Source organism: Cotesia typhae, unplaced genomic scaffold (assembly GCF_013202065.1).
Source record: "Cotesia typhae breed Kobodo isofemale line unplaced genomic scaffold, CoteBio_Ctyphae contig_20, whole genome shotgun sequence".
Taxonomy (NCBI): Eukaryota; Metazoa; Arthropoda; class Insecta; order Hymenoptera; family Braconidae; genus Cotesia; species Cotesia typhae.
This window is the reverse complement of record NW_027423725.1, coordinates 5,198,733-5,224,424: the sequence shown is the minus strand read 5'-3', so window position 1 is coordinate 5,224,424 and position 25,692 is coordinate 5,198,733. Positions and strand designations below refer to the sequence as shown.

General features: G+C 29.0%; 3 protein-coding genes across 5 annotated transcripts in view; 2 read left to right on the top strand and 1 right to left on the bottom strand.

The window, feature by feature from the left end:
• LOC141538149 (transmembrane channel-like protein) overlaps positions 1-16,405 on the top strand; it is a 42,639-nt gene extending 26,234 nt beyond the window's left edge. For 2 of the 3 annotated variants that reach the window (XM_074259500.1, XM_074259498.1), the window contains exons 2-12: positions 9,037-9,347; positions 9,426-9,687; positions 10,796-11,220; positions 11,307-11,498; positions 11,795-12,043; positions 12,117-12,186; positions 13,747-14,500; positions 14,573-14,685; positions 15,379-15,854; positions 15,942-16,062; positions 16,171-16,405. In XM_074259500.1, the coding sequence (XP_074115601.1) occupies positions 9,118-9,347; positions 9,426-9,687; positions 10,796-11,220; positions 11,307-11,498; positions 11,795-12,043; positions 12,117-12,186; positions 13,747-14,500; positions 14,573-14,685; positions 15,379-15,854; positions 15,942-16,062; positions 16,171-16,311 (3,033 nt within the window). In that variant the 5' untranslated portion in view covers positions 9,037-9,117 and the 3' untranslated portion in view covers positions 16,312-16,405. Of the gene's footprint in view, positions 1-3,087; positions 3,262-9,036; positions 9,348-9,425; positions 9,688-10,795; positions 11,221-11,306; positions 11,499-11,794; positions 12,044-12,116; positions 12,187-13,746; positions 14,501-14,572; positions 14,686-15,378; positions 15,855-15,941; positions 16,063-16,170 lie in introns of those variants that run through there. The other variant, XM_074259499.1, reaches the window with a different exon arrangement.
• On the top strand, positions 4,705-7,394 carry LOC141538151 (uncharacterized). Its single transcript, XM_074259501.1, has 3 exons — positions 4,705-4,895; positions 4,965-7,245; positions 7,311-7,394. Exons 2-3 carry the CDS (start codon positions 5,772-5,774, stop codon positions 7,346-7,348), a joined length of 1,512 nt encoding a protein of 503 aa, XP_074115602.1. The 5' UTR covers positions 4,705-4,895; positions 4,965-5,771; the 3' UTR covers positions 7,349-7,394.
• A 3,105-nt stretch (positions 16,406-19,510) lies between the features above and the next one.
• On the bottom strand, positions 19,511-24,360 carry Med23 (mediator complex subunit 23). Its single transcript, XM_074259342.1, has 3 exons — positions 23,853-24,360; positions 23,449-23,693; positions 19,511-23,366 (listed from the first exon to the last, which is right to left on the bottom strand). Exons 1-3 carry the CDS (start codon positions 23,895-23,897, stop codon positions 19,577-19,579), a joined length of 4,080 nt encoding a protein of 1,359 aa, XP_074115443.1. The 5' UTR covers positions 23,898-24,360; the 3' UTR covers positions 19,511-19,576.
• Positions 24,361-25,692: the final 1,332 nt, after the last annotated feature.

The window sequence follows — 25,692 nt, the reverse complement described above, 5'->3', positions numbered from 1 at the left end:
TTACAATGTATCTTTGCCTTCAAGGTTTATCAGTCATTGAAAAAAAAAATTTCGCTCACGCAAGTAAAAAAAATTATATATATTTCTGTAATAATCACGAAAAAATTTTTACTGATTATAAAAAAAATGGAAAACGGTCGACCCTAGAGGCCATCCCTGCAACTGCAACTTTTCGCTCATCCCATATATATATATATATATTATTACGTTTTTTAGCTGTTCAAACTCAAAAATCCGACAGCCCACGGAAAAAAATGATATGTTAAAATTACAGTAATATAGCTGCAAAATTTACATTATTAATAAAATGTTAATTTTACAAGAAAAAACTCTAAAATTTTTAAAAATAAAAGTGTAAAAATTACAAAAATTCGATTTATAACTTTAACAAAAATAAGCTGTCAAATTTACTAAATAAGTAGATTAAAATAATACTAGTTACTTACTTAATATCCACAAAATAATAAATGTTATTCTTACAATAATCAATCGATAGTAAAGATTGTTCTACACGGAAAGAAAAATATGGGAACTGTTTCCATAATTATAAGAACTGTTACCATAATTATGGGACAATTCCAATACCTATAGGAATGGTTCCCATAATGATAATGGAATGGTTCCGATAATTATAGGAATGATTCTTATACTGTCATGGGAACCATCCTATATAATTTTGGTAACTATTCGAAAGGGCTTTACTAAACTCAAATTTACTGTAAGCTTGAACCAATTCAGACCGATAGATTTTGAAAAATACTCGTTTAGAAAATTGAAAAATCTACACGAATATTTTTTTTTACTAAGAAATTCAAAATTGAGTTTTTTTATATTTCAAAGTAAAAGAAATTAACAATAAAAGATTTGTAACATTTTAAATTGTTAAAATTTTTACAAATATATAAAATATGTAAAAGATTGATGTGGATACTCGAATGAAAGGTATCGATGCCTGTAACATCGGGATGCCCTGATTAAAAAAAAAGTATTTAGACGAAGGAAAAAGTATTAAAAAGAATTAGATTGATGATAAAAACTAATTCTTTTTAATACTTTTTCCTGTGTTTGGAATACTTTTGTTTAATCAGGGTGAGCTTATATCTCCAAAAATATCAATATTCGATAAAATACAATACCATTTCTTAACTATTGAAATTTTTACATTTATACACTAATAAAAGAAATTAGTTGAACTAGGAAACAAATCTTGACTTAAGATAATAAATTTGAAGAAATTGATTGCCATGAGCTAAAAAGAAAAATTCTGAAACTAAGAAAAATTTACTTAAACTGAGAAAATGTTCTTGGTTCAAGAATTTTTTCGTCGTGGCTCAAGATGATTAATTCTTTCAAAATTATTTTGTTGAGTCAGATTAATTATTTTTCAGTGTACAGAGAAAATACTGAACTTTCAATAAGTATCATTTTTAGGTGTAAAATTAACATCTTTTCGAAGCAAAGTTTGCTTTTTTTTCATGTAGATATTATATTTTGCCAGCTGTAATATTTGCATTTAAAAAAATGTAAAGTTAACATCTTTTCAAATGTATGTTTAACATTATTGATTTCACAGTGCAATTTAATAAAACACTATTTGATAAATTTTCAAATTGCGATAACTTTTGAATGGATGAACCGATTTTCACGTTCCTGGCGGCAATTGACGCGGTTTTTCGAGTTCTAAAATCTTTCCATTGCATCAAAGACGATCCTATCAGAAATGTCGGAGTTACGTTAAAAAAACACTTTTTTTATTTTCTTGGGTTCACGATATCTTCCGAACGAATCGATTGATTTTGACCAGATTGGTCTCAATCGACGTGGTCTTGTAAGCTTTAAAGTTGATTAGTTTTTTAACTTGATCAATTGAGCCGTTTAAAAATAATTACAAAAAAATCACATTTCAAAAATTTTTTTCTTCGTTTTTTTGAGATTTTTCAAAAACTATCGGTCCGAATCGGTTCAAATTCTCAGGAAATCTAAGTTCAGCAAAGACTTTTCGAATGCTGCCAACTGTTATTGGATCGCTCAAGCCGTTCAAATGTTATAAGCGGGTTACACAGATCTACACACACACACACACACACACACACACACACACACACACACACACACACACACACACACACACACACACACACACACACACACACACACACACACACACACACACACACACACACACACACACACACACACACACACACACACACACACACACACACACACACACACACACACACACACACACACACACACACACACACACACACACACACACACACACACACACACACACACACACACACACACACACACACACACACACACACACACACACACACACACACACACACACACATTCATACAGACATACGGATATTATAGCTAAAATTTTTGAAGAAGCTTCCTTGGACCTCAAAACGTCAACATCCGTTGAAAACTAGATTTTCGAAAAAAAAAAAAAGAGAATGGAACCAATAATTACCTGAATTAAAAAAATTTTCAATTTTTTTTAACGGAAAGTGAAAAATAAATAAAAATTATTTGTTAAAGTATTTGAAAGTATTATGAATATGCTTAATAATTACTGATAATTTTCATTAATACTTTTTGTGATTTGAAATAATTATATATTTTTTAACTAAATCGAATTATTTTTTTAGAACTAACAATGAATGAAAATTTTAATTTATTTCACATCATTTTCAATCATATTTTTATAATTAAAAATGATTAAATATTTCTAATAGTTTTAAATCATTTTCAATCATATATTTATAAATAAAGATCATTTGAAATGATTAAAAATTTCTAATCATTTCAAATCATATTCTTATGATTAAAAATGATTTAAAATGATTCAAAATTTTTAATCATTTCTAATCATTTCGTTTTATCAGGGGTATGCAGTAAAAGTCCAGTTAAATATTTTAGATTCAAGAAAACTGGTATTTTAAATCTTAGAATACCAAGTTTTTTACCAGGGCTAAAACAAAATTCTATGTTACCATGGCAACCGTGACGGTGGCGCCACTATTTTTCTCATTTCCCTCCAATTTACAGTGAACGCGTATTTTGTTGTTTACCTCGTGTTTGAGTTTACTTACCAAAGTATTTGTTTATTTTAATTAAATAATTTATAATTATACGAATTAATTATTATTATTATTGGCATTTACCCCTTTACTTATATGGATTCTTGGGTACAAGAAAAATTGTCAGAGTGGAATTTATCATCTCTCCAACAAATCTTTGAAGGTAATTATTTTCTTTATATTGTTTAATTATTATTCATTCAATTAATTATTTATTGTATGATTATAATAATTATTTAATTGTTTTACAGTATCAAATCCATGATTTTATTTATAATTATCATAATTATAAATATTAAATTTATTATTTTTCTAACTTATTGTGTATCGTTTAACCTCTTTTTTTCATTTTTTAATAATATTATATAATTCTGTATGAAATTAGGCGTTTGATAAAAAATTTATAAATATTGATATTTAGGTGAAAAATGAAGGATAATTCTTTTCTATTGTAGATGAAGAAGTGGATGAAATTGCATTTAAAAATCTCAATGAAGAAATAATTCAAAAACTAATTAAAAAGACAGGTCCTCAGATTAAATTTTTAACTAGATGGAAGAAAGAATTTGGAGTAATAATAGAACCTGTAGGATTATTTATTAATTTTTGTTTAATAACAATTATTTGCGTGCTTTAAACGGAATCACAAATTTTCTTTCTTTTTATTTATTCTGTAGGTTGTGGTTGAGAATGTTGATAGACGTCAAAGCACTTCAGAAGTTAACATTGCTAATTTTGATTTAACAGGTACTCATTCGCTTTATCAACCTTTTATAATTTATTTAATTATAAAAAGCTACTTGTTTCATTCCTTTTTAATTATGCATTGTTTTCTGATTCTCGTATATTTTTTTTTTTTTTTTTTTTTTTTTTTTTTTTGACTATTCTAGTTGACGATGACTCCAGCTTTCCATCATCCCTTGAAATTGAGAAGTCTTTCGCTTTGAAATTTCAAAATTTAGATTTTAGTAAAATCGACAATGCAGATTTGAGTGTTGATCTTAGAAATCCCATCTCAGATCTTGTTTCTGTGTTAAGAACTTCGGCGACTGGATTATCAATTCTAAGTCATTATAAATTGCATAGAAATTTACCAGAAGATTTTAGAAATGACTTGGTAGATTTTATAATTAGCATTGAAATATGTACATCTCCTGAATTAGTGTAAGATTTATTATTTTTAGCAATTTTAATTAAATTATTATTATTTTTTTTTTTTTTCAGAAATCCCTCTTTATTTTATTGCAAATTTCATTTTTTTTTTTACAAACTGGAACCGTTAATTTGTTCTTTTATTTAATATTTGTTTTAATAATACATTTAATTATTTACAGGATATCTCCAGCTCGTTTTGTGGAGCTAAGTCAATTGATCGTCGATCTTTTTCCTACGGAAGTCAAGGAAACGTATTACATTCCTTATAGTCACGATAAAGTTACTAAAACAAAAATATTGCCGAAGGGAAAATTTCACTCTAAATACAATAATGCGTATCGTGCTAATTTGTTAGCTAGTGGAGCTATTGTAAAAAAAATAGCTACAAAACGAAAACGAAATGAAATTTCTGGATCCGTGCATTTAGGTTTCACAAATGACTTAAAGTCAGAGTTAACAGATGAAGAGTATGCAGAGAAAGTGAAGTGGCTGAAGGAAAACATAGACCCTTGGGCTGAAGTGAAAAAGTTGTGGGCTGATACATCTAAGAAAAGGATTTCACACTTACTTCCTGATACTTCTATGAGAAATTACGTTGAGTCGTTTACAGTCCTAAAACACGTGACCAATGGTCACCAATTGGTAAAATTTATACAATCGTATTTATTACTGTTTTTTTATATATTCTTAATTTATTAATTTTTTTACTAGATTGATATTGATTTCTTAACCATCCATCCGACGAAAACCTCGAATTTATCTCTAAATTTCGATTTATTTGCAAAACAACTAGTTTCTTATTCAAGTAATAAGAAGAGAAAAGCGGAATCAATACAACTTCTCTTAAAAAAAATTTCTTCATTGAGCCAGAGTGAGGATTTAAATTCTACAGGTAAAAATCTATTAAACTCATATTTTATTGTTTATAATAATAATTAATTTTTTGTGTATTATTTATTTAGAGCTCAAAAAAGTTTCTATTCTGTAACTCTTGCCACTTTTACTTCCTGCGCCTGGACCTTTTCAAAATGTAATAGGTACTTTATCACCATGGCGACCGAGTAAAGAGGAAGTTCAAAAAGGATTTATACTGCACGTTAAAGATGAATTAAATTTAAGAGCTGAATTAAAAATTCGTAGAGATAATTTAAAAAACTTTGGTTTAACGGAACAGCCGATTGTTTCAGTTATTGGTATAAGTAAAATAGAATCATATAACGTCCACGTTAACAACATTACTTATCAACTTACGTCATTTCTTGAAGCTGTAGACATTGCTTTCAAAAGTTTTTATGCTTTTCAATTATCATACCCAAAAGAATCTGAGTATTCTTGGATGGTTCTTCAACAAAAAATTTATAGCATCACAGGAGAGAAAGACGGACCTGTATTACCGTGTATTCGTACTTTTATAAGTGATTTGAATAACTGTAAAATTTAGTCTCATTTAATTATTAATTTAATTTATTTTTAATTGGTCTTGTCTTCTCATTTGTTTTTAAGTTTTTTTTAATAAAAATGCCTGTTTGTTTTTTGTGTCGGCAAAATTTTGCAATAAATATTTTAAAGTATCATTTTGATTCTGTTCATTATATCAATAACGAAGATAAAAAATATACTTGTGCAGAAAATTCTTGTAATCGATCTTACAACAATTACTGTTCATTCCAACGGCACTGGACTAAAGAGCACAACCAAAATTTGGAACTTAAAAAATCTGAAACTAGTGCTTCTTCAAATCCTGTTAATAAGTCAAAAGGGTACCTTGCTGGATCAGTTAGTGAACAAGAAAAATTCATTAAAAGTTCAACACAAAGTCTTTCGTTAAATAAAAATCAAAACATAAATACAAAACTACAAGTTTTTAAAAGTTTAAAAGAAGATATCTTAAATACTAGCCTTAAAATGTACAAAACTCCGGCAGTGTCACGCAAACAAGTTCAGCAGTATGTTACGTTATCTAAATCATTAGTTACCAATGGTCTAAACACAATCAAAGAGCAATTGATTAATATTAATTCAGAATCTTCAGGGATAGTAGATTTAAAATCTGTCACGGATCTTTTTGATTCATTTACTACTGCTTTTAATGAACTCGATACAGAACATAAACGGATAAAAATATTGAAACAAAAAAATTTGTACTTTGAGGCAGAAAAATTTTTAATCGGTGTAAAATCCCAAGGTTGTAAACGTAATTTAGATGGTACAATAAAAAAGTCTTCTTCGGAAGCGTATGGTTATCAATTTCCGCTCAAAACTATGTTCAAAAAAATTTTTGAACTGCCTGAGGTATATGATACAATTCTGACGTATGTACAGCATCTGGAGGAAGAAACATCGGTAATATCAAACTTTATGCAATCTAAACTATGGAAACGGAAGATACAGGATTTTGAATCAAAAAAAGTTTTTCCTATTATGTTATTTTGCGATGACTATGAGACTGGTAATGCACTTGGTAGTCACTCAGGATGCAACAAGTTGTGTGGATGTTACATAACATTGCCCTGTTTTCCACCACATTATCAGTCTTCATTAGAAACGATCTTCCACGCGCTCCTTTTTTACTCTAAAGACAGAGAGAAGTTTGGAAATGCTGCTGTTTTTAGACTTCTTATCGATATGCTGAATGACTTGGAAACAAACGGATTGGAGCTTGATTTACCACACGGAAAAACCCAAGTTTATTTCAAATTGGGCTTAATTGTGGGTGACAATTTGGGCCTTCACTCAATACTGGGTTTTGTAGAAAATTTTAACGCTAATTATGCGTGTAGATTTTGTAAAATGGACAAGGATCAACGATCAATGGCTTCTCTTGAAGACCCTGTCTACATAAGGACTAAAATTTCATACGCTAAAGATCTACTTCTAAATGACGTTTCTGCAACTGGCATCAAAGAAGAAAGTGCTTTTCACCGCTTGAACAATTTTCATGTTACTGAAAACTATTCAACTGACATAATGCATGATGTCTTTGAAGGCATTTGTAAGTTTGATATGGCAGCTATGATGAAATATTATATATCAGAAAAGAAATATTTTACATTGCAGCAATTAAATCACTGGATAAATATTCATTGTTGGGGTGAAACTGAATCAAGTATACCTTTACCAATATCTGAACATGACTACAAAAATGAGCATCTACGAATGTCAGCTGCTGAAATGCTTACATTTGTTCGACATTTTGGTCTATTAGTAGGGATTTGGTGCCTAAGGATGATCCAGTTTGGAAGATTTACTCTCTCCTTCGACAAATTATTGATATAATTACTTGTCCATCAATACAGGTTGAATGTCACTTGATGTTACGAGTTCTATTGAAAGAACATTCTTTCTTAGTTCGTCATGTACTCAAAAGGTCACTCAAACCGAAAGACCATATTTCTACTCATTTGGCAACAATTTTGAGAGAATGTGGACCTCCAATTAATTTTTGGTGCATGCGGTTTGAAGGAAAGCATAGAGAATCGACAGTTCCAGCTTCGGTGAGTAACTGCAAAAAAAATGTTGCTCAAACAGTTGTTACTAAACATCAATTGAAATTTGCCAGCCAACTTTATGCAATGAATATTGCTCCTGTTTTTGAAGAAGGGCCTTCGTCATCTTGTAAATTTAGTGATTTACCAATAATATTCAACGATAGCTTGAATCAACAACCGAATTTTATTAATACTACTATATACAAGGTTAATTGGGTAACTAAAAATGGTAGTACTTATAAGCCAAATATGGTCCTATATACGAATGAAAATAATAATGAACCAGTATTTGGAGTTATTAAATTTATTTTTACTCAAAATGATACGCTATTTTTTATTTATCAAAGACTTCAAACGATATTTCGAGAACATGAACATGTTTATGAAGTTACAGATATGATGCCAGTTTGTTCTATTATAAGCTATGATAATTTATTAAATTTTAAACCACTAAGTTTTACATCAAAAGCTGATAAAAATTATATTATTAACAAATAAAACTGATTAAGAAATAAAAAAATTTTATTATATTACTTGTTATTATTTCAAATTTATAACTCATTTTAATAATACATTCTTTCCTCATAATCAATTTTTATAATAGTAAAGTTATTATTAATAAATTATTAGTAAAATAATGTTATTAGCCAGAAATAGCAATTTTTTGACAACGATAAGAATTGAAAATAAAAAACGAAAGGCTTACTATATTATTTTCCATTTTTATTAATTTTAGTGTGATAGATTATTTATAAATAAAGACTGATAAAAGTATGGTATCTCATAATTATCTATCGTGCAGATTCGTGTCGACCAAGCGAGGTTAAGTCGGCCATATTGATTTTGGTATTTTAATAATAAGAATACCATATTTTTTTATATCTAGTAAACGTATTCCTATGGTTAGTAAACGTTGGTATTCTTATTTTAAGAATACTTTTTTTTTAACTATAGGAAAAAGTTTTCTGGGAGGAAAAAAACTTTTTTTTCAGTGTACTTTCCTCATTCTATCTCAACTCTTATCCTTCCCATATCCTGTTACGTGAAAGTGGAACGCTTCACGTTAAATTAATCCGTGACTCCCATTCTTTCCCACTTTACAATATTGTATCGTTTGTAAAAAAATGAAATGTTTCATGATTTTGCGTGTGATCTTTGAGACTGAAAAACTTTTATACACATTTTGAAATTAAATTTAAAAATTACAGTTGAAATTTAACGTTTGTTTTTTTAATGTAAAAATCTACTGTTTACAACTATAATGTAACTTCTATTCTTATTATCTTTCTGTCCAGGAACTCCTCGACAAATCTTCTGTAACTTTCTTTTTTCCTGAGAAAATTGTAAACGAAATTGAAGAAGAATCTCCAAATAAAATGACTCTTTCACCAACAATTTTAATAAATTCAGCTCAAATAAGTGATATTGAAAATTATGCCGAAAACGATTATTCTTTACCTGTGTCTGCTAAGTTGCGAAAAAAGTCGTCGAAACGTTCAAGTAAAACGAAAAAGAAAAGGTCGTCGTCATTTTATGTGGAGGATGATATTGATGATTACGGAAATCCAATGAGGCGTCCATCTGCATTAACATCTTCTTCTGGAGAGTATGTATAGTATATTAAAAACAACTAAAATCAATATTCAAAAAAAATAATTACATGGCGAACATATTTCATGGCTAGGACAGTAATTTCTATTGATGCAGCAATGAGGGAAGATTTCGAAGATGATGGAACTCAAGAACAAATTTTCGAAAAACTTAAGATTCATAAGGAAATTCTCAATGCTGTAAAATATCGATCTTGGTCTCTTAGAAAAAAAGTTAAAATAGTGAAACAAGCTAAATCATATATTTCTAAACATGAGGGTGCACTTCAAGAACGTCTTGCTCAAAGTAAAAATACAAGGGATGCTTTAGCGCGTATCGCTATTTTTACTAGTAAAGTATGTAAATTATTATAATTTATATAATTAATTTTTTTTTTCGTTCTCCATAAAAAACAAAATGTCGATCAGTCTCACTTTTTATTTATTTTAAGATTTGTTCAATTATCTTCCTATTGGAAAGAATAACAAGTGCATATCTAAAATCTCATAAAATCTACGAATATTTTTATGTGCATTTATCAAATTTTTGATGAGAATTTATAATTTTTTTTTCTTAAGTAGGGCTAAGATATTAAAACAATCGTTTACTTTTTCATCCAAGTTTTATGATTAAAATAATTAAACAAAATTAATAATTGTAAAAAACGTCAAATATTCATTAGTAAAAAAAAAAAAAAAAGTGTACTCGAGTTTATTGAAACAGCCGGTGAGCCTAAAATTTCATAACTATTATAGTCAGACCATCTTAAAAAACTCGTTCCTAACTATTTTATTTAGGGGAGGGTGGGGCACAGTGGGCTACCTGGGGCACAACGACCCACCTCAAAAATTAGATAAAAATTAATTTTTTTCATCTTCCATCAAGTTATGACCTCTATAATGTTTCTATGATATTTTAGGCCGATATGACGGAAAATAAACAAATGAAATGGTTAGAAAATATAAAAAGAAATAACTCTAGCTTAAGTGAGCCATTATGCCCCACCCTCCACTACCTATTAAAATTTTATTTTTTTTTAATAAATATTATATGAAAAATCAATAATATAAGATATTTACAATTAATTTGACGATTACTAGTTATTAAAATAATGGATGTCAGTAATTAGTACATAAAATTTAAGATGGATCTCATTTTGAATATACATCTATTTTGTATACGTATTTAGTTCAACAAATTACTGATTTAAGCGTTTGATGAGTGTTAAATTCATAAAACAGCATGCCACTGAATGAAAAAATTGATTTTGTCAGCCTGTCCATAATTGGAGTCTTGGTTTTTGACTTTATCAGTTGAAGTAAGCTATTAAAGTCAAAAGAATAATTAATACCGTGTCAAAAGAAAATTCACCAATTTTATTTTTAAATATGTTTAACAAAACTATAATCCTTGTTGTCTTTTGTCGTGCTAATAATTGATGCTTTTACCTTATTTTGTTTGTAGAAATGGCAATATTTTAAACGTGAGATAATAAATCTTCAAACATGGTTGGTGCCTTGGGAATCAAGAGTCAAAGAAATAGAATCACATTTTGGTTCTGCTGTAGCTTCATATTTTACGTTCTTACGCTGGCTCTTCTGCATAAATCTTGTGATATTTTTAACACTAACAATATTCGTCGCTATACCGGAAATTCTTACAGCGGACAAGAATCGTTCTGGTGATCGAAAAATTTTGTTACCAGATGAATCAAAAAAATCTACATATTTCCTAACTTTATGGGAATTTGAGGGAGTTTTAAAACATTCACCTTTTTTTTACGGATGGTACACTGATTGGGATTCTAATAAAGGATACCGGCTTCCTCTTGCTTATTTTTTAGCTAATTTGATAGTCTATACTTATAGTTTTGTCGCTATTTTACGCAAGTAATTAACAAAAATTTCTGACATTTAATAAAGATTTCACTGCCTGTGTTCAATTTTGGATAGAATATTATATTTCATTTTTGCAGAATGGCAATTAATTCACGGATGAGTAAACTATCAGAAAAAGAGGACGAATGTGCTTTTACATGGAAGCTTTTTACTGGTTGGGATTTTATGATAGGAAACCCTGAAACTGCTCACAACAGAGTCGCAAGTATTATATTAGGATTTAAAGAATCATTATTAGAAGAAGCTGAAAGACAGAAAAAACTTGGACAGTTAGTGTTTACAGTAAAGTTTGTATTAAATTATACTAAAACCAACAGATATTTGATTGCCTTTATAAGATTTTTTATATAAGGAATAAATTACCAAAAAAAAAATTTTTTTTAAATATTCTTCATAGGAAAATTGTTAGAAACTATGAATGCAAACATTTTAAATTTAATTTTTAGTACTAATATTCCTGTATCAAATAAGACTACAAAATTGTTAGATGTCTCCTGGTTTCAGTTTCATAGTTTTAAAAATTCAAATTTTAGATGAAATAAATTTCTTTTTCAAAATTTTTTAGTTGGAAAATCACAACGATTCGCATATTTATAAATCTATTCGTCATATTACTTCTTGCATTGTCAGCATACGCAGTAGTTGTAGTCGTAGCTAGAAGTACACAAGAATCAGCAAACAGTAGTTGGTGGAGACAAAATGAAATAACAGTGGTTATGTCATTGATCTCGTATATTTTTCCAATATTTTTCGAAGGTTTGGGTTATTTGGAAAATTATCATCCTCGTAAACAGTTACGGCTACAACTAGGCAGGTAATTCATGATAATGTTGTAACGATTTTAATTACTTACTAAGATTATTCACTGCATGATTTTTATTTTACAGAATTATGGTATTGAATCTCCTCAACTTGTACTCATTAATCATTGCTCTTTTCGACAAGATCAGTCAAATGGTGAGAAAATACGATTATTGTTACATCATTTTTTTCAAGGATATTACACACTTAAGAGGTCAAAGAACGTTTCTTCGGGAATTTTTTGGTTTTTTTCCGGATCATTTGTTTAATAATGGTCTAATCAAATATTTTTTAGTACCCACGTTTAAATCTACTTTGCGACAATAGATATCAGTAAAATTCTTTTACGCCAAAAAAAGTACACTAGAACACTATAATCTGAATTAAAAAAAAAAAAATAGAATTAAAAATAAAATTTTGAAGAAAGATAAAATATCGATTTTGAGCCCTTGGTAAGGTCGAAAAACTGTTCAAACGAATTAGAGCCCAGCCAACAATATGACCTCTTTTAGATTTGGTTACCATGTTAAACTGATCTTAAAGGCTTCGTAAGACATGGCGCCGTAACAAAAAAACCTTAGACAAAATAACCGCGTACAAAATTACCGTGGATAAAATATCCGCACGACAAAATAACCATGGACAAAATATCCACACGACAAAATATCCAGAACATAAGATTTTATAATTAATCTCTGAAAATAATTTTTAAATTATTTAAACAGGGGTAATCGTGTTGCACCCTTTCAAAATCGTTTTTGTGTATGTTTATTCGAAAAAAGGCCATTAAACGAAGCTTGTTATTTCGATGTGCCCTTTTTTCATGAATTGTGTGTGTGTTGATGTGAAAATATTTTGATTATAATATTTTGTCGTTCGGTTATTTTATTATTTGGTTATTTTTTTACATGGTTATAATGTCGTTCGATTATTTTGTGAGCGGTTATTTTGTTGCAGTTATTTTGTCGCGGTTATCTAGTCGCGGCACCGTAAGAGACATCATATTGCTGGCTGAGAGATAACTAATAATTGACCGCTATAGTAATAAAAAGTGGTGCCCATAACGATTTATGGAAATGAAAAATTTAAATTTGACAGTTAACTACTATCCATGTAAACACTTTAGATAATTTTTTTCTTAAACGTACTTAAAAAATCGAAGATTTGGATAAAAAAAAGTTTTAATTAGGTAGTATTATTTAAGAAATTATGAGTAAAAAAATTGATTTTTTCAAATTAGATATCGTTTGTATAAATAATAAAGAAACAATCTCAAAATTTGCCAGGAAGAATTTTTCTATAAGTACGAAACAATGTTAAAAAACTGAAAGAATTAAAAAATCAAAATTGCTCCATATGTACATTACAAAACAAAATTCTGAATATTTTTTTTTTGAAATTGTAATATTGCATCGCTCCTTTTTAAATAATTGGGTAGCGTAAATAAATCAACTATTTTTTTTGAGTTTTCATCCATTTTAGCAATTTCCAAAATTGCTAAAAAATTTTTTGTTCTTAGTCTTTCTTCTCGTTATTCTACCATTTTCTACTTGAATATGATGTATGTTCTAATAATTTCAACTAAATTATTTGATTATTATAAGTTGCTTGTGATAACAAACTAAACATGATCATAAGTAAAAAAAAAAATAGTTAATTATTTGCTCTACTTTTATAGTCATACATCAAAATTAAAAGATTTAATTATTCTTATAGGAAGAAGAATTACAGAGTCTAAAACCAAAAATCATACCAAATATTTTAAGAGCGAATATCAATGCATCACACTGTCAAAATATATTAGTATCTTGTAGTGACATGTATGACTTTGACTTGCCATCATCATCACCCTTAAATGGGATCACTGGTAAATCTTTAAAAAGACCTTCAATTTTAACAACATCACTTACAGCTTTAAGCTTGATTTTGATGTCTAATACTACAACCGAAAGATCTTTTTCTTACCAAAATGTTTCTGTACCCCAAGTCAATGATACATTTTATGATCTTACACCAGTCAGTAAAATTTTTAATGACAGTTCAACAGATTTATATAATACCTCTAAAACATCAACAGTCGAATCTTCATCTCTCTTTGATAATGTAAAATGGGAAGGATATGTTGAAAAAGATATACCTCAAAATAATTATGAATATTATGATGCTGATGGTCTAAACTACGGGAATGAATCGAATGTAACTCAAGTAAAAAACATTACAAATATTTTAACCAATAAACAGGATGCGAATGATTCTACATCGAATTATGTAGAAAACACGACAATTTTAATATTAGAACCCAAGGAAAATGTAGGATTGGAAGTCGAAGAAAATATTACATTAGTTATTGATAATAATCAAGAAAATTTAAACAATACTTGTAATAATGTTGATGTAAAAATGATCAAATGTTTCGCTCGAGTATGTAATTATGACAACTTTGAAGAGACAAAATATAAAACTACTAAAGGTAATAAAATTCATTTTTTGTGTATATTATTTTTTAATGACATAAGTTTTAATTGAATATTTTATTTTTTAGTGACGCACGAAGCAATTTCGAAATTGAATATAACAACGAAAAAAAAACTTCGGAAACTATGTTGGGAAACAATGTTTGGTCAGGAATTAACGAAACTTACAGTTATGGATTTGGTATGAGAATATTAACGAAGTAATTCTTTAAAATTTATGCATATAAATATATAAGACATTTTGAGGTCCTCCAAGAATTTAAATTGGTGAAAATTGGTGAAATTGGTGAAAATTTTCAACACTTTTCTTATTCAGCCGAAGAAATTACATTTTTTTTATAATATCAAGTTTTTTTTCATACAGAAAGAAACGATTCGATAGAAAGGCAGCAAGTATTTCATTCAAGTTTATTTTGACAAAAAATTATTTTTATTTTAATATTTTTAATGAATTCTACTAGTATTATGGATTAATTTGAAGATACTACAGGAAAAATAATTTTTTGCCATAAAAAATTTGAACTTTTGAATTTAGTACTTCTTGATTTCCTTTCAAATTGTTTTTTTTTTCGTTTAAAAAAAACCCGACTCCAAAAAAAAAAATACTACAAAAAAATGTTAAAAATTTCCAACAATTTAAATTCTTTTAACATGAGTGTTCTATTTTCTCAATAGGAATGTTTTCTTTCAGTGAAAAATTTAATGAAGATTAAACTTTTGAATGTCAAATTGGAAGTAAAGCGATACTTTCAAATTCAACGATACTTAATAACGTTCCATAAAAGTTCACTGTTCATTTGATTATGTCATAAAATGATTCACATAAAATATTATATTAATTATTGAAATGAATATGTGTATTGTAATTTTTTAGGTACTAACAATAATAGTGACTCTCGGTCTCGATTTTTTCCGTTCATTGTTCGTTCGATATATGAACCCATGGTGGTGCTGGGATCTTGAAAAACAATTTCCACAATATGGTGATTTCAAAATAGCCGAAAATATTTTACACTTGGTCAACAATCAAGGGATGGTGTGGATGGGAATGTTTTTTAGTCCCGGTTTAATAGCTTTAAACCTTATCAAACTTGTTATTATCATGCACTTAAGATCTTGGACAGTAATGACTTGCAACGTACCACATGAAGTTGTCTTTCGAGCTTCAAGATCAAACAATTTTTATCTAGCACTATTACTTACGATGATCTTTTTATGTGTTCTTCCGGTGGGTTATGCTATTGTATGGGTGGAACCTTCTTGGCATTGTGGACCTTTCTCGGGTTATTATAGAATATATCACATCGCTACGCAAAGTTTAAAGAATTCTCTTCCAGTTAAAGTTCACAAGTATGAATGATCTTTAATAGTCAGAGTAAAAATATTCATAAATTAATATCACTTTACGTTTTTTTTTTTTTTTTTTTCTTTTTTTAGATCACTCGATTACATTGCATCCCCAGGAATTATTATTCCTTTGATTGTTTTAATGGCACTAATTATATATTATCTAACATCACTCGCTGGGGCTCTTAGAGAAGCAAATAATGATCTTAAAGTAATGTATTAATTATAAAAATATTTTTATAAACCATTTCAGCAAATCAAATTAATTTTTCAAAAAAATGAATTTACATAACAAATTCCTTTTTTATTTGTTGTATAGATACAATTGCATTACGAACGAAGGAAAGTATTCAAAGTAGAAGAAGAAAATGAGGAAGAAAAAGAGAAATCATTTACAAAATGGAAAAAAATACTGCCGAGAATGTCTTCCATCAAGTCCGTTACTCCAATTCATTTTTAATTTGTTTTCAATGAGTCTTTAAAAATGAATTTTTAGTTCAAATAAATGTATATTTAAATGATAATTAACTTAAATTAAAAACTATTCATTATGATTGTTCCGTATGTATTAAAGTTCATTTTTTTCCTATAATACAAGTATGACTTAATCGAAATGGGCTTGCGGTGACTATCAGTATTGTTGAATAATTTAATCAAAATGAATTACTCAAAAAAAAAGTGGTTAGTTAAATAGTTCATCTAAGGTTTGAGTAAAATTAATCTGTTAATTAGATTTGATTTTTTATTTACGTATTTAAAACGCATCGAAAGTTAAAAACGAATAAAATTTTAGTCATATATTTGTCAAAAGTATTTATTTATTTATTTCTGTATTTAACAAAACCTAACAGCCTGTATGGCCAGTTATAAGGTTACAAAAAGATACAGAGATGGATGTTGAAAAGTATTTGACACATGTTGCATGTAAAAACAATAGAAAGGAAAAGAAAAACATTGACAAATTATAAGTTATAAGTTTTGGGTGTTTAACGCTGACCCACTTTATACTATTTAATAGTTAAGTATAGTAAAATAGATAATTCAACATAATTTGTATGATTATGTAGGGGGACATCCATTAATTACGTGAGCTCAGAATGGGGAGGAGGGGGGTCCAATTAAATCTCACCAAATCTCATCTAAATCGAGGGGGGATAATCGAAAATCTCACCTCAACTTTAAAAAATATAAAATATTACAGACATTAAAAAAAAAAATTATTTTGAGTGTTTATTTTCCCCGCTAAAATAAATTTTATGTCTATTAAAATCATTTAGTTCATGTTGTTTTTATGTTTTTTTTGTTTTGAATTTTATTTAATTTAAATAAATTGACTATAATATACTTGAATGGTTTATTATTCTCCCGAATAATAAAAATAATTTTAATTTCAAATATTTTTAGCGTCAATCTCACGTAAGGGGAGGGGGAGGTCCAGACAAATCTCACTAAATCTTACCTAAGGGGGGGAGGAGTCTAAACTGATCGAAAAATAGCACACGTAATTAATGGATGCTTTAGTTAATTTGTCTAGAGTTAGTTATGATAAATGCAAGGGCATTGGCACTGCAATGCGCTTGGTAATCAAGCAGGTCAATATCACTGTCCTGTTGGACTATGAAATTGCAAGCGTTAATCAGCCTATTGATTAGTGAAGAGAGGGTGACATTGCTCTTCTGCCGAGGCGGATAAAAGTATAGTCAAAACTCAATACAAAACTTTTATTTACATTAAATGCAGCACAGTTATACACTTAATCAATTAAAGCTTTCTGATGTAATGTATTTTTTGTCTTTTTTTGCGGTGCGTAAATATATAAAGATGATGGTTTTCCGACTTACGAACACGCGACGCATAATTTTCCATGCATGAAATAGGGAAACTCAAAGTTGATTCCGCAAATTTTCAAAGACTGGCCTTACCATTTATTTATAGTCGTCAGTGCGGTTTGAACGTGAGATAGCTTTTCGCATATTTGATTGACTTTGAAGTTTGAAGAAAAGCCGAAATCCACGGGGGGTACCTTTTATTTTATTTCGGTCTGGGATTTTCGAATTTTTTATTTAAACGTTTTTTAAATATAAAATTATTTAATTTTATTTATAAAAAATAAATATAAACCGAACAAACTTTTATTATAAACTAAGCGAATTTATAATAACAAATAGCCATATATAATAGGTAAATTTGTCATTAAAGACAAATTTGGGAATTAGGGAAATAAAGGATAAGGGGGAAGGGGAGGACCTTTACTCAGTAGGAATTTTCGGTAACTGAAAAAAGTAATTCAGGAAAAAGTATATCGAATTTTTTTATTAATTTTTTAAAATGAGATTTGAAACTAAGGCAGTTGCAGGGGTCAGAAAAAATCGAGTTAATTTCTTTAATCAAAGAGATTGATTTTTGAAGAAATGTGAAGAAAAAATTAAAAAAAAAATTTTTTGAAAAAAATTTGAAAAATTTTTTTTTTTTTAATTTCTTGAAAAATTAATCTTTTTGATTGAAAAAATAAAGATTGTTGAGAAAAAAATTTTTTTTTTCATTGAAGAAATGAATAAAAATCGAAAAATTTATGTTATGTTACCCGCCCGCTTCGCTGAACGCTTTATAGAATTGCATTTTTAGATCTAGACTTTGAAGTCTAGATTTAGAGCATTGAAAGTTTTAGTTAAAATCATTGCAAGTCTCATAACTAAAGTTGAAATCTGTCTAGATTCAAGTGCGAACTATTTTTCTGTTATTTTAAATTTTTTCAGTGATTTTTTCTCATCAATTTTTTTATAGAAAATAAATTTAACGTTTTTTATGAATTCTATTTAAATAAATAGCCAAATTTTTTTTTTACATATCAAGTGTTTAGAAAATATATTTATTTTTATCTATTACATTCCCTTTGATACCGCAATAACAACAATTTATAAGTTATGTAATCAGCAAAAATAACATGTAGATAAAATTCTTACTCCATTGACTGAACTACTACATGTAATGTTAAGTTTTGGAAACCTTACAATGACTTTTTTCCTGCTGCTAAAGAGACGTATGTTGTAAGGAAATTTTTAGTAAATGTTATTGAAACTCAATAGACATGGCTTAAGATTTCATGTTTCAAAAAGTTCTAGTTTATAAACAACATTTTTAATAGAAACAACATTTCATAGAAATCTAACTATTTGATTTCATGGAAGCAATTATCATAACCAAACACGCGATCAGCATATAAATATAAATTTTCAACACTTAGTTCACCAGACATAATTAGCTTCATTCTTAAACTTTTTTTAAATTACGTTAAATCAATCAAATAGTAAGGTTATGTAATAAAAAAAAAAAGACAATCGTATTAAAAATAAACTAATGAAAAATGAGTCTTGTTTTTATTAGGGGGAAAAAATTTATATAAAACTAAATGATATATAGATTATTATATTAAATTTTATTATTATGTATAGATTTATTAAAAACTATATGTATAGATTTATTCAAAATAAGGTCAGTCTAATTACTATTAATTATTCAAGGACTAAAAAATATTAAAAAACACAAAAGTTTAATTACATAGAAACATAAAAAAATCAAACAAATTATAAATTACTGTAAAATAACTTATATACTTTTGGTTTACAAAATTTTGCAAGCATTGAAGAAAAAAATACAAATTTAATTCTCTTATTACACAAATAGTACAAATTTATTGTTATAAATGTGATTTACATGTTACATAATTAATTTGACTGAATTTCATCAATATTTAAATGAGCAATAAACCTAAGCCTCATTTGCAAGGCTGGTCTTAGTCTTCGAATTATACACTCAACATCAGTTTTCATCATATCACCAACAAACATGTATTTAATATGATAAAGAAGATCACAAACTGGATCCATGTATTTAAGTGTAGCTTGAGTTCTATCAACCTGTTCTAACATCTCGTACAAGCTCACTGATAGTTCGACTATACAACGTGGTCGTTCTACATTGAAACGAGCCAAAGTAGGTCCAATTAAGTGGCAAGCAAATATCAATTGCTCTTCACTAGTGACAACAGGTTGAAGTTTTTCTTTGATGAGCTGTGGCATAGAAGTTATTTGTCCAACACCAGCATGATGCCATATTGAATGAGCGATGGCCAACATATAAGAATACTTATTTTCCATTAAGCAATTGTGCGTATTATCAAAATTAAACATTTGGAATGGTGTAAGATTATTATATTGCCATTTTTCTAATCCAGGACTGCTAGCAGTTTCAACAATACGATCGTAAAAAGCAGTCCAATAGCATTCCGGCAATGCAGTCATAAGTAATCCAATACAGTTAATCCATAAATGAATTTCCTTTGGAGCTATAACAGTGTAACCTTTGGCAACAACATCTAAAAGATTGTCAGCAACTAGATTTGGAGCAACCGGTACTGCCATTAATTCAACACACGTAACATAAAGAACATGGGCTGCAGGATTAGGAAATTCGTTAAATCTCCAATCAACAGACGGAAAATGCGGCGTTCCTGCCATTGTTTCAACCATTCTTCTGACTAAACGAATATAATAATCTAATTCTGGGATCCAAGTAATGGTTTCATCGGTGGCACGTGCCATATATTGTAAAAACTGTTCGGATAAAGCCCATGTTGGTGCTCTTATTTCTCTTAATGAACCTAATACAGCAGCGACAAGACGTCGCTTCAAAAACGGACGATCACGCAATTTGTTTTCATAATAATGAAGTGTGTTGTATAAGTACGTAACAGGGCGATCATGAAATTTGTAAAGACATCCCAAATGGTCTAAAAGAATTTCTAAACTTTTACTTACTTGAGGAATTTCCAGAAATTTGTGTACAACAATGTCAAAAACGGGCAAGAATCTCAGGCAAACATTGCCAAAGTAAACAGGTAAACTCTGATATTGACTTGGTCCACCACTCGTTTGATCCATAATTCCTTCTGGTGCAAATGTCTCTGGAAATTTTCGATGAAATGCCAAATGTTTATCATGCCAATTAGACTGCTTCCAATGTTCTGGTGAATTTTCTTTGACAAATTCTTGAACTCGATTACGAAATTCAGCTGCTTTCAGTAAAAGTAATTGAATAATGAAAAAACAAACTTGTGCTTCGTTACCTTCTTGAGTTCTTAGGGCTAAACATAATACCAGTCTATCAATAGTTACAATATTATATTTCCAAATCATATGGTTAATTGTATCGACACATTTGTTGACATGCTGTCCTCCTCCTACACTATTTGCAAATTCAAATACTAAATAGTCACAAAATTTTCTTAAGTGAGCAGATAATGCTCTTGCGCCAATTCTCTCTAAAATTTTATAAGCAATTGGACTTATTCTATCTGTTTCAAGAATCATTTTCCATAACAAACACAGAAACAATGGTGGAGTACCGGGAACAGAAAAATGAGCTATTATGTCATTCTCATTGCTCATAGATGCCCAATTCCTATATTCCTCTTCAACTGCTTTTTTAATCTGTTGTTTATTTTCCCAAGGAACACTATTTTGTTGAAAAAATTCACTCAAGACAGGAGGAAAACATTGAAGCGTATGATTTGCCCATGAATGAGGAGTATTTTGCATTATAGTATTTAGTAACTCTTTACACCACGTTCCACTTAAAGAATCTGCACCAGTACTGGTAATATGCATTGATCTGGCGAGAGTAAGCACTAAAGCACGATTAAGTTCTTCAGATTCAGATGACACCAAAGTTTTTGGTTCAGATAAAAATCTAGACAATTGTGGTTGAACTTCAGATGATCCTAGACCTGTTATCATCCTTAAAGCAGTACTTTCAACGCATAAATGCAATTGAGTTTGATTTGTCTGAGGTACTGCAGCTAAACTGTGAAGGTGAGAAAGTATTTGAACTCTGTAATGAGGTTGAATATGATGCATTCTGTAACTAAACATTTCTAAAAGTGTATACAAAGTTCCCCAAGCATGAGATTTAAATACTTGTGGTAATAATTGACTGATAAACCCTTTTATACCTAGACTTTCTATCTCCGTGTAAACTAAAAGTCTACTGTAAGTTTCTACAAGAGCAGGTGCTAACGGTAAGTTACTTTTTGACTGTGCTAACTTTATAACATGAGTCACAATACTATGAATGAGACTCATTTTAGAATGTACTGTAAGAGAATCTAAAATAGACATCGATAAGGGAGTAATCGGTCCTGTAGCCAAAGCTGCATTATTTTGTACATTCGTAGGCAAAGGTTGTTGCGGTTGACTTTTTTGAGTGCCTAATACTGTATCAACAAGTGTAGCCATAGGTCTGCTAAAGTATTCTTGATAAGTAGAATAAGCATTACAAAGAAGTGCAATTCGATAATCTGGCCCCATACAAAGTGAAGAATTAGGCATTACCAAATGCTGAAGAAATTCGTGATGGTTTTTCAATGCAGTAGGGATCGGCCTATGAATATTAGCATGCTCTGATTGTGCCTTCTTTAGCAAATGAATCCATATGCATGTCATAGCCATTTGATGTGTACAAAGAGCTTGATTGAAATCTGGTACAGACAAAGGCTCTTTTTCTGGGTATAAAAGATCGTAAAGTTTCAATACTGGTAAAAAATTAGCCAAAGGATTTCGTTGAATACTTCCAGAAATAAATTGAAGTAATACCCACATCAAATGATCTCGGCCTTTCCGTAAATCTCTTGCAGCAAGTTTTTCATGAATCGCCATTACTATACTTGGAAAACAAGCAAATTGGAAGAGAATAAAGTAAATTAATTGTGATGAAAGGTGTAACCATACCCAATGATTCGCTACAGTTCCATCTATTCCTTCAGATGGTTGAGGTGCATCATTTTCCGATCTTTCCATTGCTAGAATAACAAGTTCCACCAATTGTTCTTCTAATGCTATGCAGCGTTGTTTATGTTGCTTCTGAAGTCCAAGCATTGAACAAACCATATCACGGCTATACGGCTGTTCCAGAACGTAACGAAGTAAGTCTGTTTGTGGTTTAAGCAATTCAGCGTCATAAGGAAGATTTCCTTTTAAAGAAAACTTTAGTGATGATGGATCTAATAACCAGGGATTTATTAGATGGTCAGCATATCCTGTATGTTCAACAACTGGACGCATTTTTGAATGTCCGATTATTGATACCATTTGAGCTACAGGTCGAAAACTTTCTACAAAGCTTGAAATAAGTTTTGCTAACTTCCAATGAGGCCAATTTTTATTATCTGGATATACCTTTTGAATCTCCGTAACAATGAAGTAGCTTGGAAGAAGACAAGCATTCCTATCAAATATATTTTCAAATACATGTTCTAGACTTTTTAATTGAGGCTGTACTGAAGCATTTAATTTTGCTGGAATAGTCTGAGCTTTCTCTATACATCCTTTCATTACCTCTCGTACACCTTTGTAGTCTACTCCACCGATTATTTTCTTTATTAAAATAAAACATTCAACCCAAAAGTCTTGAAGTTCATATACTAATTTATCGCAGCTTAAAATTGATTCACATACCATTCTAAAAAAAAAAAAAAAAATTTTTTTTCATACTTAATGTGATCTTTGTGTCATACTAATTAAATGAAATGAAATGAAATTACCTTGCCGGTAAAACGGTATTGACTACTAAATTCTCTAGTAGACCAAGTAAAAGTTGCAAGCGTTTATGGTTGGTCATCCCAGCAGCCAAAATTAAAAATTGTTTAACTGCAAGCTCTTGTTGATCTACTGGTAATTTGAGCATTGCGGAACGCAGTTCTCCTTGCCATTTTTTTATTTTTTCGGTTTCACTGCCAAGATTATGAACCAATACACAACTGAAAGCTTCTTCAATTGCTTCGACTCTCTAAATAAATATTGTTTCATTAAAAATTAACAATGAGTCAAAACACGTCAAGTGGACCCCCCTTTTACCACTTGATGATAGAAAAATTAAAATATAATTATCGAAACCCCGGTCCACTTGAAATTGAAAAAAGGAAAAAAAAATAAAAATAATATTTACCAAAATCTCATTGACGATAGTTGAAATTTGAGATTCACTAGTCATATTGAAATATTTAGTATTTAAAAACTAAATTGAAAATAAAAGATTTGTAACTTTAAAAATTACACACCATTAGTTTAAATAATTTAAATACTATTTATATTATGATTTTTTTGTATTTCTTAAACACTTATTATTTATTTACAGACACTGATACTTTCATGTATGAATTATTCTTGAAAACTGTGTACGTTACACTTTAGGAAAAAGCCCTTTATCACTGAATTAATGTCAGTCATTGTTGGAAATCTTGTTAAATATTTTCCCACTACTTATGTTTACAATTCATTATTGTTTAAAATTGATAGCCATGTGAGACCGAAATTATATTCATTAAATTGCTACTTATTATTAATGTGGTTAGGCTTACGAAAGTTTGTTTATAATTTGGCGAACGTAGTGAATTCAACAACTGTTTTGTACACAGAACAGAGATCAAAATACCCGACTTCGTCTCTCTTTCTCTCATTACTTTGATTGGTGGCAGAGAACATTTTTTGGTGTGTATTGGAGAGTGTCTTGTTTGTTCTTGTGAGTGATTTATGAAAAAACTGAAATAGAACTACGAAACTTTAGAGAGATTTTACTGAAATAAATATAATTTATTTGTAATGTCTTTAGTCACATACAGGTAACGCTACTTGTCTATAAAGCGCTTGTTTTAAATAATGTGTAAATATATAACAAATACTTCATTACTCAATAATTAATAATAAAATTAATTTTCATTCAATAAATAAATTTTATTCAATAGAAAATTAATCATTTTTTTAATTTATTGAATAAATAAATAAAGAAAAAATTTTAAATAATTTTTTTTTTATTTTCATGACTGAAATTATTGTTTTATTTTTTAATTACAATTTTCTTGTCAAATAAATGTCTAAAAATGATCAGATGTCGGTTAGTTTCAGCATCATTTATGCAAATGTAAAAAGTACCTTAATGCAATTTTTTTATTTTTTAAATATTTTATTTAATAACACATAAGCTTGTTACCGTGTTGTGCCCTTTTATCATGGTTTTTGTGTGTGTTTATTCGATATTAGACCAACACATAAACTTGTTGCCGTGTTGTGCCCTACAACATCATAGGACACGATTAAAACTAATTGCAATAACAGATGACGAATAAAATAATCATTTATTTATTCTCAAATGGGGGGGCTTCGCCACGAACCTCGATAACTTTTTTTGAATGGGGGGTTTCACCCCGGATCCTGCTGAACCTCGCTGAACCTGATCATTTAACGGAATACTCGTCAAACTTAAGCTTTATTAGTTTTTCGGGTGTCATTATCCTCGAACCTCATCTGGAATGAGTTGTCATAAGGATCAATTGACGTCGGGATCATTTATCGTGGTATTAAATGTCTGGAATCCGTTATATCGGCACCCCGATATAATTATTTTTATCAAGCTCGGGCTGTGATAAATACATTTTCATACATTTTATTTACTAAGTAATTTTTTTAAAAAATTTCATGTAAACTATAATGAAGCTTTCACAATAGTTAATCATATCTCAAGAGGCACAATTTTTTTTTGCTAATTTTTTGTTGAATTTGAGTTGACAATGTTAATTGCACGACTCATGATACGAAGCATCAGAGAGTGCTTTACAATCGAAAAATTTTTTTTACTTTTCTTTGAAAAAAAAATTTGTTATAAAAAATTATTTTAAAAAAATTTCATTTTTAATTTATTAAGATTTCTACAAGTCCATTTTAAAAAAAATTTTTTTTTAACTGTAATTTATTTATTAAAGAAAATTTTAAAAAATTGTGAAGTGACAGCT

Bases quoted from the DNA above. Each gene is read 5' to 3' on its own strand.
- LOC141538151 (XM_074259501.1), top strand. From the start codon at position 5,772: ATGCCTGTTTGTTTTTTGTGTCGGCAAAATTTTGCAATAAATATTTTA. The intron at 7,246-7,310 runs GTAAGTTTGATA...TTTACATTGCAG, and splicing joins TGATGTCTTTGAAGGCATTT to CAATTAAATCACTGGATAAA.
- Med23 (XM_074259342.1), bottom strand. From the start codon at position 23,897: ATGACTAGTGAATCTCAAATTTCAACTATCGTCAATGAGATTTTG. The intron at 23,694-23,852 runs GTAAATATTATT...ATATTTATTTAG, and splicing joins CTATCGTCAATGAGATTTTG to AGAGTCGAAGCAATTGAAGA. The intron at 23,367-23,448 runs GTAATTTCATTT...TTTTTTTTTTAG, and splicing joins AATACCGTTTTACCGGCAAG to AATGGTATGTGAATCAATTT.